This window comes from Bidens hawaiensis, unplaced genomic scaffold, assembly GCF_021521415.1.
Source record: "Bidens hawaiensis isolate Kalapana, Puna unplaced genomic scaffold, B.hawaiensis_p1.1 tig00038597_1, whole genome shotgun sequence".
NCBI lineage: Eukaryota > Viridiplantae > Streptophyta > Magnoliopsida > Asterales > Asteraceae > Bidens > Bidens hawaiensis.
This window is the reverse complement of record NW_027505566.1, coordinates 42,501-59,099: the sequence shown is the minus strand read 5'-3', so window position 1 is coordinate 59,099 and position 16,599 is coordinate 42,501. Positions and strand designations below refer to the sequence as shown.

Genomic DNA, 16,599 nt, shown 5'->3' with positions numbered 1-16,599 from the left:
AAACCTCAGTCCTAACGTGAGTGGCAAGGGTGTATTTGGAAAAAAAGAAACAAAGTTGCCCTTCACGTGAAGGTACACTGATGGCTTTAATGACCAGAGTTAACAAGATTAGTGATTCGGGTTTAATTGCAAGTAAAATGAAACCATAGAGATAAAAAATGCAAATTTTACCACATATTTGGGCAAATCACAAGGACGAAAACCGCAGTTTACTGAAATAAGTATTATAATAAAGAAAGAGTGAAAAGACATGTCTACCCCTGACTTAACGATTTAAATTTAACGAAGTTAGTGATTTGAATGTAATTGGCAAGAATTGGGAAACATGGATGGTTCATATGTAAAAAATAAATTCTTTGGACTAAATTCGTATTATTTGCTAAACCACAATGACGAAAATGAAATCGTACTCTTTTTTTTTTAAATTTTCTAAAATGGACATTGTGACTACTTTTGGATTTAATTGGATTGATCAGCACAAATAACAACGATAATTTTGTGGTAACTCATCATGACTCTTTCAATTTTCAATATATTTAAAAACAAACCACACAAAATACAGTAACCCTACACCTTATTTTATACTAACGCAAACTTGTTACCTACTCTAACTCTAATTCTTAATAATAATAATCAAACACATAATAAACATTATATTTTATCTCTAACTCTAATAACTATCTCCTAACAATAAGCTAAATATGTGATGATAGGAGTCCACTTTTATTTTCTCATAGACCAAGTCCCACCGGCGACGAAGAGTTTTGGTTCCATATCCACATTTCAAAAAGCACAACTTAAATTAAAGATTGTAAATCCAACTGTCGGCCTTTTTTATAACGGTTAATTTTATTGTCACAAAACACAAACCTTAGAAACCAAATGCATTATATCACTAACTACAAAACAGTATTACAAGAACAAACCTAACTATTACTTTACAAGCACGCCTTCAAATTAATCTATGTTTTAACCAAAAAAATTAAATCTACCTTGATCACCTCCACCACTTAGAAAATACTTTATCTGAAGATGGTGATGGCGCAAATACATTCTGTGCTTTTAACCCAACTCAAGCTGAAGAAACTTATTCAATGGTCACTGCTAATCGCTTTTGGTCCCAAATCTTTGGGGTTGCTTTTTCCAATAAACGTTGGTTACATTTCTTTATGTTATTTGTACCAGTAACTGGTTTATGGATGAGTGCTCTTGGAGTAGTCGGTCTGGCCTTGAACCTACGTGCCTATGACTTTGTTTCTCAAGAAATTCGCGCGGCGGAAGATCTTGAATTTGAGACTTTCTACACCAAAAATATTCTCTTAAACGAAGGTATTCGTGCTTGGATGGCGGCTCAAGATCTAGGGAATGTTGTGCTATTATCTACAGGACCTAAATTATCAATAAGCTCCCCAAGCACATTGAAAATTCGTCCGAGAGTCTCTCCACCGACCGGAACACTTAGCGAAGCTCCCGTATCAATTACGTCCATCCAACTAAAAAAAGAAAAAGAAAGGAGTTCTCGCTTTCAGATTCTAGAAAACTCCAAAAAGATCTACTCCTTACTCAAATTTTCAGTGAAGATCAAGCAAAACTTTATTGTTTCTGTCTTCCTTATTCTTTTTATTTAGGTTTTATGAATTCTTTATTCAATTATGACACAAATGAAATGTGAAATTCTTTAGTAGTCTACTTCCTCTCGAATGATGAATCCCGTAATTCTTAATTAAAGAGATTAAATATAAATAAAATCTTTTGTTTATGGCACGATCCCTATATATGAGGGAACCGAAGTGACTCCTATTTCAAGTCTTTGATCTCCTGTCTCAATTAAGAGGGGTCATGGAAAGTGCATGTTCAAAATCACGATCAATTCCTTTTTCAAATCATGTTGCAGCTGCACGAGCCCTAGCATTGCTTCCTAAGAGCAGCGTGTCTACCGATTTCACCATAGTGGCTTGCTCAAACTCATAATAGCCTATTTATATTCAATCGTCGAGATTGAACAAGTCAATTCAACCGAATCAGTTTTGTTAGTCAAATCAGTTTTTTTAGTAAAGATTCAATAAGTAAATATTCAAATCAATGTTGTAAAAGTAGGATTACAAGGCTGAGTACTCTTCGAGTACTTGCTACAAGGTCTGTCGCCGAGGCGAGTTTCTGTAGATCCGCCTAGTTACTAAGAACCGGTCAAATGCGGTCAACCTCAGCCAGAACCACATCTTATCGGTGAACTTAGACTCATTTTGACTCAGAAAAATAAAACATGATTCGTATTTCAATAATATTAAAGAACGAATATCATTTTTTTTAATTAATGATTAGTAATATTTAGAATATTTTATTATTTAAAAATGTATTTCTTTTATTTATATTGATATGCACCTATTTTGTTATACATATTAATAAACTTATGATATTTGACATATATATAATATCCCAAAATTAATTTTCTTTATATTTACTATGTCCGAGTACACCCCGAGTACTCCGAGTACGCCCAACTCCCCAGTAGACCGCCTAGGGTCCGCCTAACGACTTTTGCAACCTTGATTCAAATTGATAAAAAAAATGCGTTCAAAAGTCAATTTGAAGGTTCGTTAGTTTCATTTTATTGACTTTTATTTACTTTTTTTTGTCATTCTTTATGGTTTTCTAATTTCATAAATTTAAAACAAAAAATAAAATTTTCAATGAATTTAAAATATGTCTATTTTAGATTACTCCAAATTGACACATATTTTATACAAAATATTGCAAAAATTAAGTTATTTTATTGATTGAGCTGAAAATTGGAGATATCGATATATAGAATACGCATTCCATATCAATATAGTAAATAAATTAACATATAATAAATAAATTAAGAAGTCAGAAAGTTATTCAAAATTTTTTAACATGAAATGAATTAATTTCAACACGTCATTAATTTGAACTAAAAATCTTATATTTGGCCTTCCCTCATAATACCCTCTATTATTGAATACATCGTCATTTCTTCCAAATGTTTCAAACCTCACCAAGAACCACCAAATTGCAATTGTCTTTAAAAAGATGGAGACCTTGATGTTCATTGAATTCTATCATTTGGTCACTAAATAGACCTGGCCTCCATGCATGTCGCAAGAAGGTGCTCTGACGATTCCTGCATAAAACCATAATCGATACAAAGTGTATTCAAAAGATCTACCGTACAAATAGTCAACGGCTTAATACCACTTTTGAAGATATTCTGTTCATCTCCGCTCTCTAACTGAAACCGATGGAATAAACTTCAGCTTTAAGTGATACCCAATTGTTTTGACATAAGACCATCCTTAATCGTGCGTTGTTGGCGGTGTTTTGGGCCATAACGCCGAGGGTACACCCCCATGCTTTATCACGCAGCGTTTTAGCCATGGCATTTTGTGTGTGGAGAGGAGAATATATGTAATTATTGTATAGAGTTATGACGTTTTGTCACTGCGCCACTTTTTGCATAACTCTTAATTGAAGACGGGAGTGTCACATGACGCATAAGGGTGTGGCGTTTTGACTACAAATGGTCTCATTTACGTTATTTTGAGTATTTGCCATGCTTATTTCCAAATCTAACCTACACTACTTTCGGTGTCATTGACGTTAATTTGTCCGGTAGTGTAAAATGCACCAGTAAATTAAATAACCGTGTCGATCAGTGTCATCCATTTAAAAAAAAAAAAAGATTATGTTTGTGTAGAAGAATGGCCAGTCGCACAGCGGTCACTACCACCTCTCGGCGTATAAAATCTTAGCGTACCCTGAGTGACCATTATTACCACTACCAACAAATCAATAACCACCGGAATTAAAAAAATATGTCTACCTACAACCGTCTTCTCACTCTACAACCATTATCTAACGCCTACTGTTTCTTTATTATGGTTTTGGTGATGAAAGGTTGAAAGGGTTATGTTTTGCAAATAAATATAGGTTTGTTTATGGTTAAATCTTATGGCTAGAAAATGTAATGTGGTACTGGTTTTGTTTCTTGATGTGAACCTTTATGATGCAGCTAGTAGACTTAATTATGATTATGGTATTAACTGCTTATGTTCAATATTCAGCTTCATCACCTTGTTTTGTATTTTGGGTTGGTTTTTAGTACTAAGTTTGTGAAATAAGAATTACATGAAACTTGTTTCATCACAATAGTCCATATGCATAAAGCGAAAATCAAGTTAACCTTATTTTACCCTCAGAACTCCTCTACTCAGAAGTAATACGCGCCGAACGTAAAATAGAGTAATAACGGGATCAATGGGCTGCAGAAAGTTAGGAAATCAACCAAATAGAATACAAAAGTTTACTAAAGAAATAATATTGAATGGAGGAATACACCTATACAATAATACAGGAACCAAATGCTAGAAACAAGGAGAGAGAACTAATAATGAATTAAAAATATGGTTGAATAAGCCCACCGGAGAGCAACAATAGTTTGAATTAGGACAGAGAAGAAACTACAAGTCCAAGTGGATAGCCCAAACATGAAATATAAAAAGAAAAATTAACATTAGAAAAGATAAAGGTGGAGGATAAAGGATTAGTTTGAATCACAATTTTAACAAATAACGAATGCCCGGATCATACCAAATAGAGGCTGACTATTTAACGGTTATGGTCTCATACGAGTGGCGATAAACACCGATCATCATTTTTCTTGTTACTAGGGGTGTGTGTGGTGCGGTTCAGTATGTTTTTAGACTAAAACCAAAACTTTGGTTTTTGGATTTTTTGAAACCGTTCGGTTTCGGTTATTTTGGTTCTTGTTTTTCGGTTTTCATTTTGGTTTCGGTTCGGGTTTGGTTTTTGTTATTTGAGCTTGATAATTTGAGGCTGAAATAAAAAGTTAGCGAAAAATAATTAATTTAAGTATAAATAAAAGGTTAACTAATAGACTATTATATTTTGACCAAAAATATATGAGTTATATATTTATTAAATTCTTATAAATTATTTAAAGTAATAAAAAAAAGTAAAATTTAGGATTGCGGTTCGATTTTTTTCGGTTTTTATTACATGGAAAACCAAAGCGGTTCGGTTTTTATAATAACATAAAACTAAATCGTCGGTTTTTATTTCGGTTCGGTTTTTTCGGTTTATTGCACATCCCTACTTGTTACTGACCTCTTTTATTTGTTCAGGTTGTACTTGAAATACCTTTATTTGAATCGGACTCGAAAACCCGGAATTCAAAATTAATTTTTATTAGGGTTTTTAAATATTCGAATCAGGGCCTTTCCCTAACAGAATTCCGAATCTAGTTTCCAAATCGAATTCGAATACATGAATTTCGAATCAAACCAACATGATCACAAAGACTTGATTATATAAATTCATTTGTATACAATATATTAAATTATTAATTATTATGCAAAATCTTTATTTAATATACTAAATAGCAATTACATAAACAATAGGCTCCTATAAGTTGGTTTAAACAAGATCGATATTCTTTATGATGTTGCGTACTCGAATATTTCGTCTTTTAAACAAATGCACACACTTTGCCATGCTATCCAAACTGCATGTACGTCAAAAATTTTCTAAATATTTCCTAACACTTTACATTATTACTTAACCTCGGAGTAAAATTCCACTGCTAATCCTTCACAAACTTTATATTTTCTTTTCATTGCTAAATATTTCCAACACTTAAATCTGTTTCAACCTGAAATCCATTTGACCCTAATCTTTTATGACCTGAAATCCATTTTGACCCAGCCTCTTTCGACCCAAACCAAATTAAACATTTCAATGCTTTTTTTTAGCTTTCCTTTTGAAAGTGAATGGATTTTTGAATTACAATGAACATGGGATTTGTTTGGAATTAGTTTTAAATTCCGATTCCTCTAAATTCCTACAAACTACATTAAATGAGCGTGCTCTTAGACTTGCGAAAAGGTAAATGAACGAAAGTTTATACTGGTTGGCCTTATTTATTAAATTGGCCTACTTACGGTTTTGTATTTCTTTTTATATCTTGGTTCACAAGCAGAATCTTCCACTGAACTACACCTTTGAAGTAACTTTGTAACCAAATTAGTCATATAATTATATTATACCCATTAAAGCATAAATGGAGCCAAACTAATTGCTTGAACTTTACTCATACGCCTTTTGTTTCAAGTAGGCAACAATACAACTTGATCACGTTTACTTATCTCACAAACTCAGGAAAACATTCAGCTACATGTAATCGCGGCCGGCCTTAACCCATTTGAAGATAAGAGACCAATCTATTTTATAAGCATAAAGTCACAAAGCTAAAGCCAGTCTTGTGGGAAGATGGTTCGTAATCGCTCTCCAAAGGAAACAATTAATTTGATTGGAATACATATATGATTCTTTAACACAAATTATTGGAAGCAACTATCCAATTCATTAACAATGAACATACCTGCCTCTTCCCCCTTCCAAAGTTAGATGTCAATATATATGTTGAAATCGAGCAGTTAGTTGCTGCATATATGTCAATGGGGGGCTTCCCATATTTCACTAAACCATATTGGCCTCCATCAGAAGGCCAAGATAAATAAACGAACTTGAACCTTATTTTGCATTTCAAATTTTGTGCCATGTTATCAGGCAACCCGTCTCTACAACCGTATCAAAAAAGACTTTGTGAAGGTTAATATATAATCATGTTCGTTAAATCAAGCAAGATTCGTGAAGTTAGATATCAACCATTCTACAAAGAATAACGCATCGTCAGCTTCAGCATACAGAAAACATGAAATGAGCAGCCCGTTATGCAGTGATTCATCGTCACCTTTGTAAGATTTTTCTCCTCGTGGAAGTGGAATTTTCCTAGTTATGTTTATTAAGTCTATCTTTATAAATAGCTAACACCATAAAAATAATACTTGCTATAACACTAATTAAACACTAATTCACCTTCTTTTTCTCAAAAAAAATTCTACCCAATTTGATCAATTACAACACCCTTTCCAGGTTAAGCAATGAAACAACATTTCCCACCTATGAACAGTTCTAACACAAAACATAATTCATAAAAAAATATATAAAAAAAATAATCCATTCTTTACCACTCCCCATCACCAAAATTAGAAAGAAAAACAAGTCCCTTTTTGTCAAAGAGCATATCTTCGCCATTTCCAACCAAATTATACGCTCAATTCTTGATCCACACGCGCCTCGACTTTTAAACATATCTTCAAGTACACTACACGCTTCGAGACCAAGAAACCCAAGACCCCACATTGAAGTTTAATTTTTGTCGGGTTTTGCCTCGGGTGTAAAATTGAGTGTGTTCGTCCGGTATTATATCGTTTTAGAGATATTTCCCTGATGATTTCCAGATTCGCCCTTCTAGAGAAACGACCATGACTGTGACATCATCATGGTATTTCCTACGGTCCCCTTGTGGGATGTCCAACAATTCATGCAAATCCATCCCTGTTGGAAGATGTTTAGAACATATCTTTATGAAGAAAACAGATAAATAGGTCGAATTGTGTTATATTTTATAACATATATTTATTAGAACATATTTTCACATACGGGTGTAAACGAGCCAAGCCAAGCTCGAATAGGCTTGAGCTTGGCTCGTAACTTAAGAGAGATCGAGCATCGAGCTCAAGCTCTATTTCTAAAGCTCGAGCTCTGCTCTTGACTCTTGAGTAGTTTTTCAAGCTCCAGCTCGGCTCGTTTATTATTTATTAATAATTTACATAAAACTTTATTATACTTTATATAGATGTTTTTAATTATAATCCTTATATATAACATAATATATATTACTTAGTTATTTTTATCATAAATGTATATATGTAACATACTAAATAAAAGTTAAAGAATAAATCGAGCTCAACAATTGAATCTTGGGTTCGTTTATTCAACAAGCTTAATTTGAGAAGCCTGGGCACATTTAAGCTCGGCTCAAGCTATAAGCGAGCTGATCTAGAGTAGCTCGCGATCGGCTTGGCTTCAACTCACACATGTCTAGATTAAATTACTAATATTTATTATTTGAACATCATAGTTTTTGTAATCATGTTAAACAAAAGAGAAGGTTGAACAGCCCAAAGTGTTGATCAGTCAACCCAGCCCCGCCTTTTAGACCTGTACTAAAATTTTCCTAGGGTTTGCCACTCTAATATATGTAAATGACCTGTACTAAAAAAAGAGTTTCTTTTTAGAAAAAACTAAATAGGTCAATTTGTGGATCAACTCAGTAAAATGGAAACCAGTCAAGTAGGCCCAAGTATGCTCACACATGTTTAAATTACTTTACTAATAATTATTATTTGAACACTATGGTTTTTGTAATCATATTAAACGAATGAAAAGGTTGAATCCAAAGTGTTGGTCAGTCAACTACTCAAACCAGCCCGGCCCATTTGACCCATACAAAAACCTTAACGACGGACACAAAAGGATCAAAATAACCGAAATTACCAGCTTTCTTGGCTGCGCGTAACAGAAGCTCTTCTATAAGGTGTTGGGCAGGATCACCATCTGGAAACTTCTCCATGAAACTATCGACATGTGACACGACTTCTTGATTGCTAAAATACTGATACAACCCGTCTGATGAAAGTACCAGAAACTGGTCTTTTTGACATAGTTGATGATGTTTAAGAGAAGGTACACACGATATGTAGGGTGCGTTTCCAATAAACTCGTTGCGAAACATCTCTAGTAATGAGTCATTCCATTTTGCCTGAAACATTAATATGACAAAAAATTAATTTTTATGTCATAAGTTCATAAACGAGTGAGATCGAGGTAAACTAAGCAACAAACCTGTTTAAGAGAACCGACCCCAAAAGCACGAGTGACCTTAAGACGACCTTTGACTCTATCATTGACTATACAATGATCGTCATCCGGATGCTCGTTCTTGATTCTAGTAACTTCCTGCAATAGTAATAAGATTGCTTTAAATGGGCACGGTCAAAACAGGTACTTTATGTGGGTCGGGTCAGATTGACCCATTCATAAGTAAATGGGTCAAAAGCATCACTTGTAATTAGGAGGATTGCCAATAAATCTATCAAAGGGTAACTATCTACAAGATTATGCATGCATATGAGGTCACTCATCAGAACTTTTACACAAAATATATAGTAAAATCTTGATGTTAATTTCAAATTACAACAAGAACACTGTTTTATGATTAAAAATGATCAATTTGTTGATTGATATAATTTCTGGTTAGTGTTTACTATTTCATTAACTTGCACGTGGCATGATAAAATAGACTTTCCTACTGCAACTTCTTTACAAACTACATTAAACATGTCCCTACACTTACATTACATTTACATATGTTCCAAATGAGCAAAGACAATACTTATAGCAAATTTCTAATTAGGTGTGCTGGCTTTCTCTCACATAAGATTTAGTAAAAAAGCGCCTCCAAACAAATGATAGATCCAACTAAAGAACCTTGTTTTTCCCGTGCCTATTAAGAAAGATCAAAAGCTATTGACACTGCATACACACTACATTAAGCCATTTAATTTCTGTTAGCAGACGATAAGAGTTTGAATCCACCTGTCATAAATCTTAGTCTTAATTCATCTTCGTAGCACATCACTCTAAAATTTTATAATGCGGGATGAAAAAGAAATTGTGTAAAGATAAGATTAGAAGCTATGGACATGTGTCATAGCCTCATAGGTAAAATTAATGCCAATGAAAATAATATTTCAAGTTATCATGTTAACCTGAAATGTGGTCCAAACGTGTACCAATTACCTATAATGGACCAGCAAGCTGTATTTGTCCATCCAGTGATACCAGATAGTCCACTTCAAATTTCTCAAAACACCTAAATTCACTATAATTAAAACTAGTTAAGTAGTTATTATTAGGGTTCATAACTTTATGACCTGTAAGCCCATTATAGGTTTGTCTAAGGTTTCTGCATTCTAATTACAATTTCCAGATATATTAAGTCCAGTCTCTTTTAAAATTAATAAACAACAATCAAACTAATATATGATGTAAAGTAAACAGCTGCAATTTAAATTTTTAAGATCAGATCAAAACTCAAAACTTACTTCTTCAATGCTTGTGCTATGATCAGTAGACAGCTGCAATGCAGTCAACCTCTTATCCTCATTTTCATTTCCAACTGCCTCTATGGATTCTTTAACTACATCCTCAATATCCCCTGTTTGAGATGCAACGACTTCCTCAGTTTCGATCCCATGATGTTGTGCAACGATAGCCCGACTATCACCTAAATTCATCACATACACATCTTCATCTCTCATCAAAACAGCCAATAAACACGAACCCATAAGTGCAAGCTCTGGATACTGATCCATAACTTTATCGGTCATATCAAGATATGCAAATTCTGTTACTTCCAAAGCCCTAGACATTGCTCTCAACACCAGTTCATGATCCACTGGACCAGATTTCTTCTTCCTACCGTTTCTAACAGTAACAACATTATCCGTCTCTTCTGTTTTGGTTTCTGTTTCTGTTTCCTTTTGTTCTTTGGATTCCAACCCTAATTTCCATCCAAACAATTTACTACCTTCCTTACGCTTACTGAACCCTAATTTGGATAACAGTAATGACCTGTGATTAGCATTAGCTTCTGAACTGGTTTTGTTTATACTAACCGCATCATCAACCGAAAACGCAAACCTCTCAGAACCAGAAAGATCAAGTCCATCTCTAGGTCCTTCTTCCGCAAGATATTCCCATAACCGTTTTTGTCTGGTCACTAAATTAACGTTTGTTGCTTCTGATTCTTCTTCCTTTTCTAATTGTGGTAAACAAGACTGACCCGGATCTTGAGCTTGATCCACATCATCTAAATCCCAAAACAAACCTTCGAGTTCTTTATACATAGCCTTATATAAATTCCCCATTAAAAACTCCGGAGCATCCGGACCGTTAAACCCATCATAAATCCCAACAAACAACCAACCATGCTCTTCCGAAACCACCACATGCACCCGATCCTCCCCCGCCTTCCCTAACGCCCACTGAACATCATCCCTATCGTTCCTCATCTCCGACCCCTCAACCACTCCCCCGCCCGCAGCCGGCGACTCCTTCCGTCCACCAACAAAGTTCCTCACCGGAACCACCCACGGCCGAGGAAAATTCCTATTAAACGCCTTCCGAATCCCGTGAATCGACTTCTTCCGCCTCTTCTTAACATAAACCCCTCCATTCAACGGCGCGGAGAACGGAACACCGTTCACATTACTCGAACTATTCGAATCCAGTCCCATATTCGAGTCTAACGGTCCAGACAACGCCCCACGCTCAATCGGACCCGACATAAAAAAGCCCCTCTCCATTTGCCCTACCGCGGCTCTAGCCGAATCGCCACGAGGCAGCGGCTGCAACGGGAGAGCACTAAACGACGACGTACTCTCAAATCCATTAACATTAACAGCACAAGGCTTTACCCCACCACCAGCACAATCAGAAGGCTCATCATAAATAATATTATTATTATTGTGTAACTGGATGACAGTCCTAGGGGTTAAAGTATTGGCACTCACCGAAGCACCCGAAATCGCTTTAAATCCGGTCTCGTTGGGCCTCGAAGCAGCCGAATCGTGAGGCGGAGAGAATCGAAGCGATTGCGAAGGCGAAAGGAAGCGACTGGAGTTGTTAGGAGACAGGAATCGATTTGATGAGCGGACGTAGCAGAAGGAGTGACCTAGGGTTTCGTCTAGTGGCTCGGCGGCCGTGAAAATGAGGTCCGGCGAGTGGTTCCTCCGCCGATGCTTGTCCGGCGGGTTGAGGCACGGGAGGAGCTGAGAGAATCCAGCTCCCATCACATTTGGATCATACCAAAACCACTATAACTGCTGCTAGTGTTATTATTATTACTGCTGCTGTCAACCATTACACACAGTAGGAGGTGTGTTTGTGTGTGTGAATCATGAGAGAGAAAGTGAGTTGAAAAAATGAAGAAAGAGAGATGAGACTTTGCTTTAAATAGCAAGAAAAGAAAACTGTCGTCACTTTAAATAATAACTTTTTCTATTTATTTATAAAAATTAAATAAATGCTACAAGTTTTCAAAATTAACATACAATAGTTTTCTTGGCTTACCGGTTCATTGTATCCGAGACTATTTTCAGATTGAAACCTATCATGTGAGAAGCATACAAAATTAATGTTTATAAAATAAATACTGAATATTAATTTTAATAATTAAATAAAAAAATATACTACTTAGACGATAAATTTATTAAAATCTGTCATTTGCTCACTTGGACACTTTAGTGAAGTGGAATTTGCACTAAAGTGTCCACGTGACTTTTTTAGTACCTGATTATTTTGTAAATAGACCATTTAAGTGTTATTTTTAATTATTTTTCCATAAAAATGTATGTGTGAAAATTGACAAAAAAAATTACCTATAAGTTATATATAGTTTATAAAATTTAATTTTTCTAAACACAAAAAATAAATATTTGTTGCTTTTGAATTGTAGCATTATGTTGTTAAGCATTCTTTTTAAACCCAAGTTGTGATAGTTATATACTTATATGTTTAAACTATGGTATACATATGACTATGTAGTTGACCAGGTAGTGTTTTTTTTGAATTGTTCAAATTTGAATTGATTCAAACGACATATTAATCCAGTTAATCGAAGTGTTGTTTAAAAAATTATTTTGTCCATTCTAAAATTCTATTTGCTGGTTTTTTACCTAGTCTCATACTTTATTTATTTCATACTTTAATATTCACATCAGAACAGAAAAAAAAAGTATACGTAATTAGTCATATGTATTATAATAATAATAATAATAATAATAATAATAATAATAATAATAATAAATTTAAAGTATCTACAGTGCTATCTGGTCTAAAACTAATTGGTTCGATAAACGATACAGTTGTAAAAGGTAAAAACATTACTTTAAATTATAAACTTGAGTTTGTAAAAGCTATTGCATATTTTATGCAAATGAAATATAATAATGATTTAAGAATTGAAAAGTAATAGTTATTTTATTATATAAAATTTGTAACTTTGACTTGACAGTAAACCCAAGGTAAGTTATTTATTAATTTTGTATGAATCTAGGAACTTTTAGAAACAATTGTACACGTGGACGGTGGATGTTGAAGTGTTGATGCCTGTCACTTTATTTGCTGTACCTGATAGTCAAAGCCATTTGTTTTTGTCTACACCTTGTACGCTTTATTAAATTAATTTCATAAAACGACCAATATCTACTTTCATTGTTGCACAAATAACTACTTAACTAGTGTTAATGAGATTTAATGACACCAAGTCACCAAATCCACCATGTTTTGGTAAACACTGTTTAAACATTGATAAATTAAAAACAATAAAGGTACTGAAAAAAAAATTATATATAAAGGCTGATTTGTATATAAAAAAGGTTCAAAATGAACGACTTACAAGTAACAAAACGCCCCAAACAAATAAAGACGAAACAACCGAAAATAACTAAAATACTAATTTAGAGCATATAACGAGGGACCTATAAAGAAAAATTGATAAAAGTAAACATGCACCATTTATCCTAAACCAAACTTGCCTTTTTTTGCTTCTATTTTTTACTCAAATAAACGAAGTAGCTTTTATGTCACTTATCAACTTTTCTAACGCCATGAGGTTGTTAAAAACGACCTCATTTCTCGTTCTCCAAATCAACCAACATGTAATTAACAAACCGAAATTGCTTGAGTTGCTGAACTTTCTTCCTTATTGCTAACATACAAAAAACAACTAATGAACATTGTATGATCTTTTTTTCCTAATAGCAAATGTATGGACATGCAGGATCACCCCCGACAATTTGATCACAGTTTCCGTCTGAAGTACATAATATTATGACCCAACACACCCACCTAAATGATTCAGTGGCCCATGTAACTATCAATTCCTTCGACATATCTCCCGACAACACCAAGAGAACTTTGAATTTTCATACTAAAGATTTCAATTTACATTGTATAAGTTATTCTTTATTGTAAACCGTTTTTTTTTTTTTGTGACTTTGTGTAAATCAAATTGGAAGTCTTATATATCACAAGTCTTACAAAAGGTTGAACACTCGTTTATTCTATAACATGTGTGAGTCAAAGATCGAACCCTATTTCTTCTAACACATAAAAAAAGTTTGGGAACTCTAATACCTTTGTATCATTCTTTTCACTTTAATATCTCTTAAACACGTAAGCGCTTGGTGGTGTTCTATCTTGTATGAGTATTCTTTTTGTAAATAAATTGATCACATCTCATCTTGAAAGAAGAATAACTATGGGGCTGATTGTTTGAAGCCCATAAAGGTATACCATTTTGTTGTTTATGCATGTTTGATTAAATATGGTATTCTAAAACAATTAAATTTGTTGCAATTCTATTTTATTGGAGTTGGGTTATTTCATAAAATAACATATCTATTAATGGAGTTTCTACTGGGTATGATCGTTGTTGAAGTTGCAATTCTATTTTAAATTTAAAATAAAATAAAACTCAAAGAAATAGTCATATAGAACCGTAGAAGATGCGTAGATATGATTGGCTAGTTTGTCTTTGTAGCCTTTTAAATGTCGTCTTCAATACAAATTTAGCATCAATCTGGTTGACTAGGCCATGTACAACATGTTTTGTATTTTATAAAAGATCTATGTTTAATCTATGTAATATTAAAGAAAAAAAACGTTTTCAGCCTTTCTATGAAAAGTTATTCATTATATACATTAGATTAGATGGTTGTTTAAATTTCAAAAGCAGTCTCAAATATAGAGTTTATAATAATAATAATAATAATATACTGGTGACATCAATAGGGCCACATTTGTCACTTTCTCTTAATTGCCAAAAGAAATTTATTTGCCCTATGCTGTAAGTTGAAACTAAAACGCCCATGAATAAGACCCTCCATTTTTTTAATTTTGTTATGTTGTTATCTAGTTTCAACTTTTTTTTAAAAAATGTAATTGTTAAGGGTAAAGGACGTCTTTGGGTACCCACCATCGAGTAGTGTATCCGAATTAGTTTACACTGCCGCCGCCATTGTTTGCCGATTTAGAGTAGCGAAAATCAACTTACATAACCCGATGAGTGAGAGAGAGAGAGAGAGAGTGGCTGTATGGAGATGAGAGAAAGGTAAACCTTTATTAAATTTAAAAAACAAAAAGATTTTGGGGTACTAAAGACGACTTGCTATATCTCGTTTAAGTAATTTTAAGGTAATTGATAGTATAAATGATATGACATATTGGTGAAAATTAGTGTGCTTGAGAAACACCCATTCCTCCCTTATCGAGATAGACATTAAAATGAAAAGTAAAACGTAGGCGATTTATATTTATGAAACCATTAAAATATTCCATAAACTTATAGAGGTAGCATCATATTAATTCAATACGAAAAAATTGAATGTATACAACGAAAAATATAAATGAACATAGTAAACTGAAAAGATAGGTATTGAATAAAATATTAAATTGTTGAAAAGATTTTATTCTCGTAAGGCTATAGGGTGTGGTTAAGAAAAGAAAGAAAATAATGTCCTGCATGGATAAAATGATGGAGAATGGTATCATATAATACCCCCCCCCCCTCATCTCTTGATCACGCGTGACATGATAGGCCTGATCACTATCACACACATCACGGGCTCTCCCTCTCCCTCCTCTAAATATAAATCAAATGAGAGAGAGAGAGAGAGTAGAATGATGGAGAATGATCACACCCCATAAGTAATTTAGTTTAGTGATGGAGAAAAACGAATGTGGCAAATGATAAAGGATGATGAGAGTGAACCATATCGCATAACCTAAGGGCGGAAAAGGGATTTCTAACTTTTACCCAAGTCACTACTCAATGACGCCCCTTCCATCCTAGTATCATCGAGAGATGAAGGTGAATGATAAAGATTCATTCAAATTTACAGGTAAAAGGTTCACTAATCGACACTCATGAATTCAAAATTGTTGTCAAAGATAAAAATAAAGTTAGTTAGATTTATTCAATATCACCAAATAATATTGTGAGCCCGCTATATTGTGTCAAACGTAACGATAGCAAGCGGCTGAGTAGCGGTACGGTCTCCAAAGCATCCGAGTAAATGAATATTATTAAACTCTCTTGAGATATTAGGGTGTATGTTATGGTTTAGTTAGATTGGGGCATGAAGAGGCCACTTAGGACTTGGATTAGTACCAACACCACAACACCTTTAGCGCGATGGTGCGTTACTCCTACTATTTTCGTGGGTGTTCCCCCAATTTTGGTGCTAAAATTTGTTTTTCAAGCCAATTAAACTTGGCCACCTTAACATTTTACCTTTTTAATTATTTTATTAATATTATTTTATTTTAGTTATTGAAAAATAGTTTACTCGCTCCGTTACATTTCATCATACCATAACACATTCTAGAACACATTCTAGAACATGTGGAATGTGAAAGTCCAGTTTTCCAAGGTAACGCTTACATGCCACAATTTGTTCTTTTTCACATCATACACATATCCTTACAATGAAGAAACAACTTATTTACACATTTCGTACTTCTATTTGGTGATACAACACATTAACTGATTTTCTTGATTATGTGGGCATATATGACGCCAATGCAACA

The 16,599-nt window shown here is 33.9% G+C and overlaps 1 protein-coding gene across 1 annotated transcript; it reads right to left on the bottom strand.

The window, feature by feature from the left end:
- Window positions 1–6,825: 6,825 nt before the first annotated feature.
- Window positions 6,826–11,846, bottom strand: LOC143613986 (protein phosphatase 2C 29-like). Its single transcript, XM_077087553.1, has 4 exons — window positions 10,050–11,846; window positions 8,788–8,901; window positions 8,440–8,704; window positions 6,826–7,437 (listed from the first exon to the last, which is right to left on the bottom strand). The coding sequence occupies exons 1-4, from the start codon at window positions 11,796–11,798 to the stop codon at window positions 7,313–7,315; spliced, it is 2,253 nt and encodes a 750-aa protein (XP_076943668.1). The 5' UTR covers window positions 11,799–11,846; the 3' UTR covers window positions 6,826–7,312.
- Between the last annotated feature and the right edge of the window lie 4,753 nt (window positions 11,847–16,599).

What these genes read in the sequence shown, in the direction of transcription:
- LOC143613986 (XM_077087553.1), bottom strand. Translation starts at nt 11,798, where the DNA reads ATGGGAGCTGGATTCTCTCAGCTCCTCCCGTGCCTCAACCCGCCGGAC. An exon ending in ATAGCACAAGCATTGAAGAA is followed by an intron (nt 8,902 to 10,049) that starts GTAAGTTTTGAG and finishes TTACTATTGCAG; the next exon opens with GAAGTTACTAGAATCAAGAA. An exon ending in GGGTCGGTTCTCTTAAACAG is followed by an intron (nt 8,705 to 8,787) that starts GTTTGTTGCTTA and finishes TTAATGTTTCAG; the next exon opens with GCAAAATGGAATGACTCATT.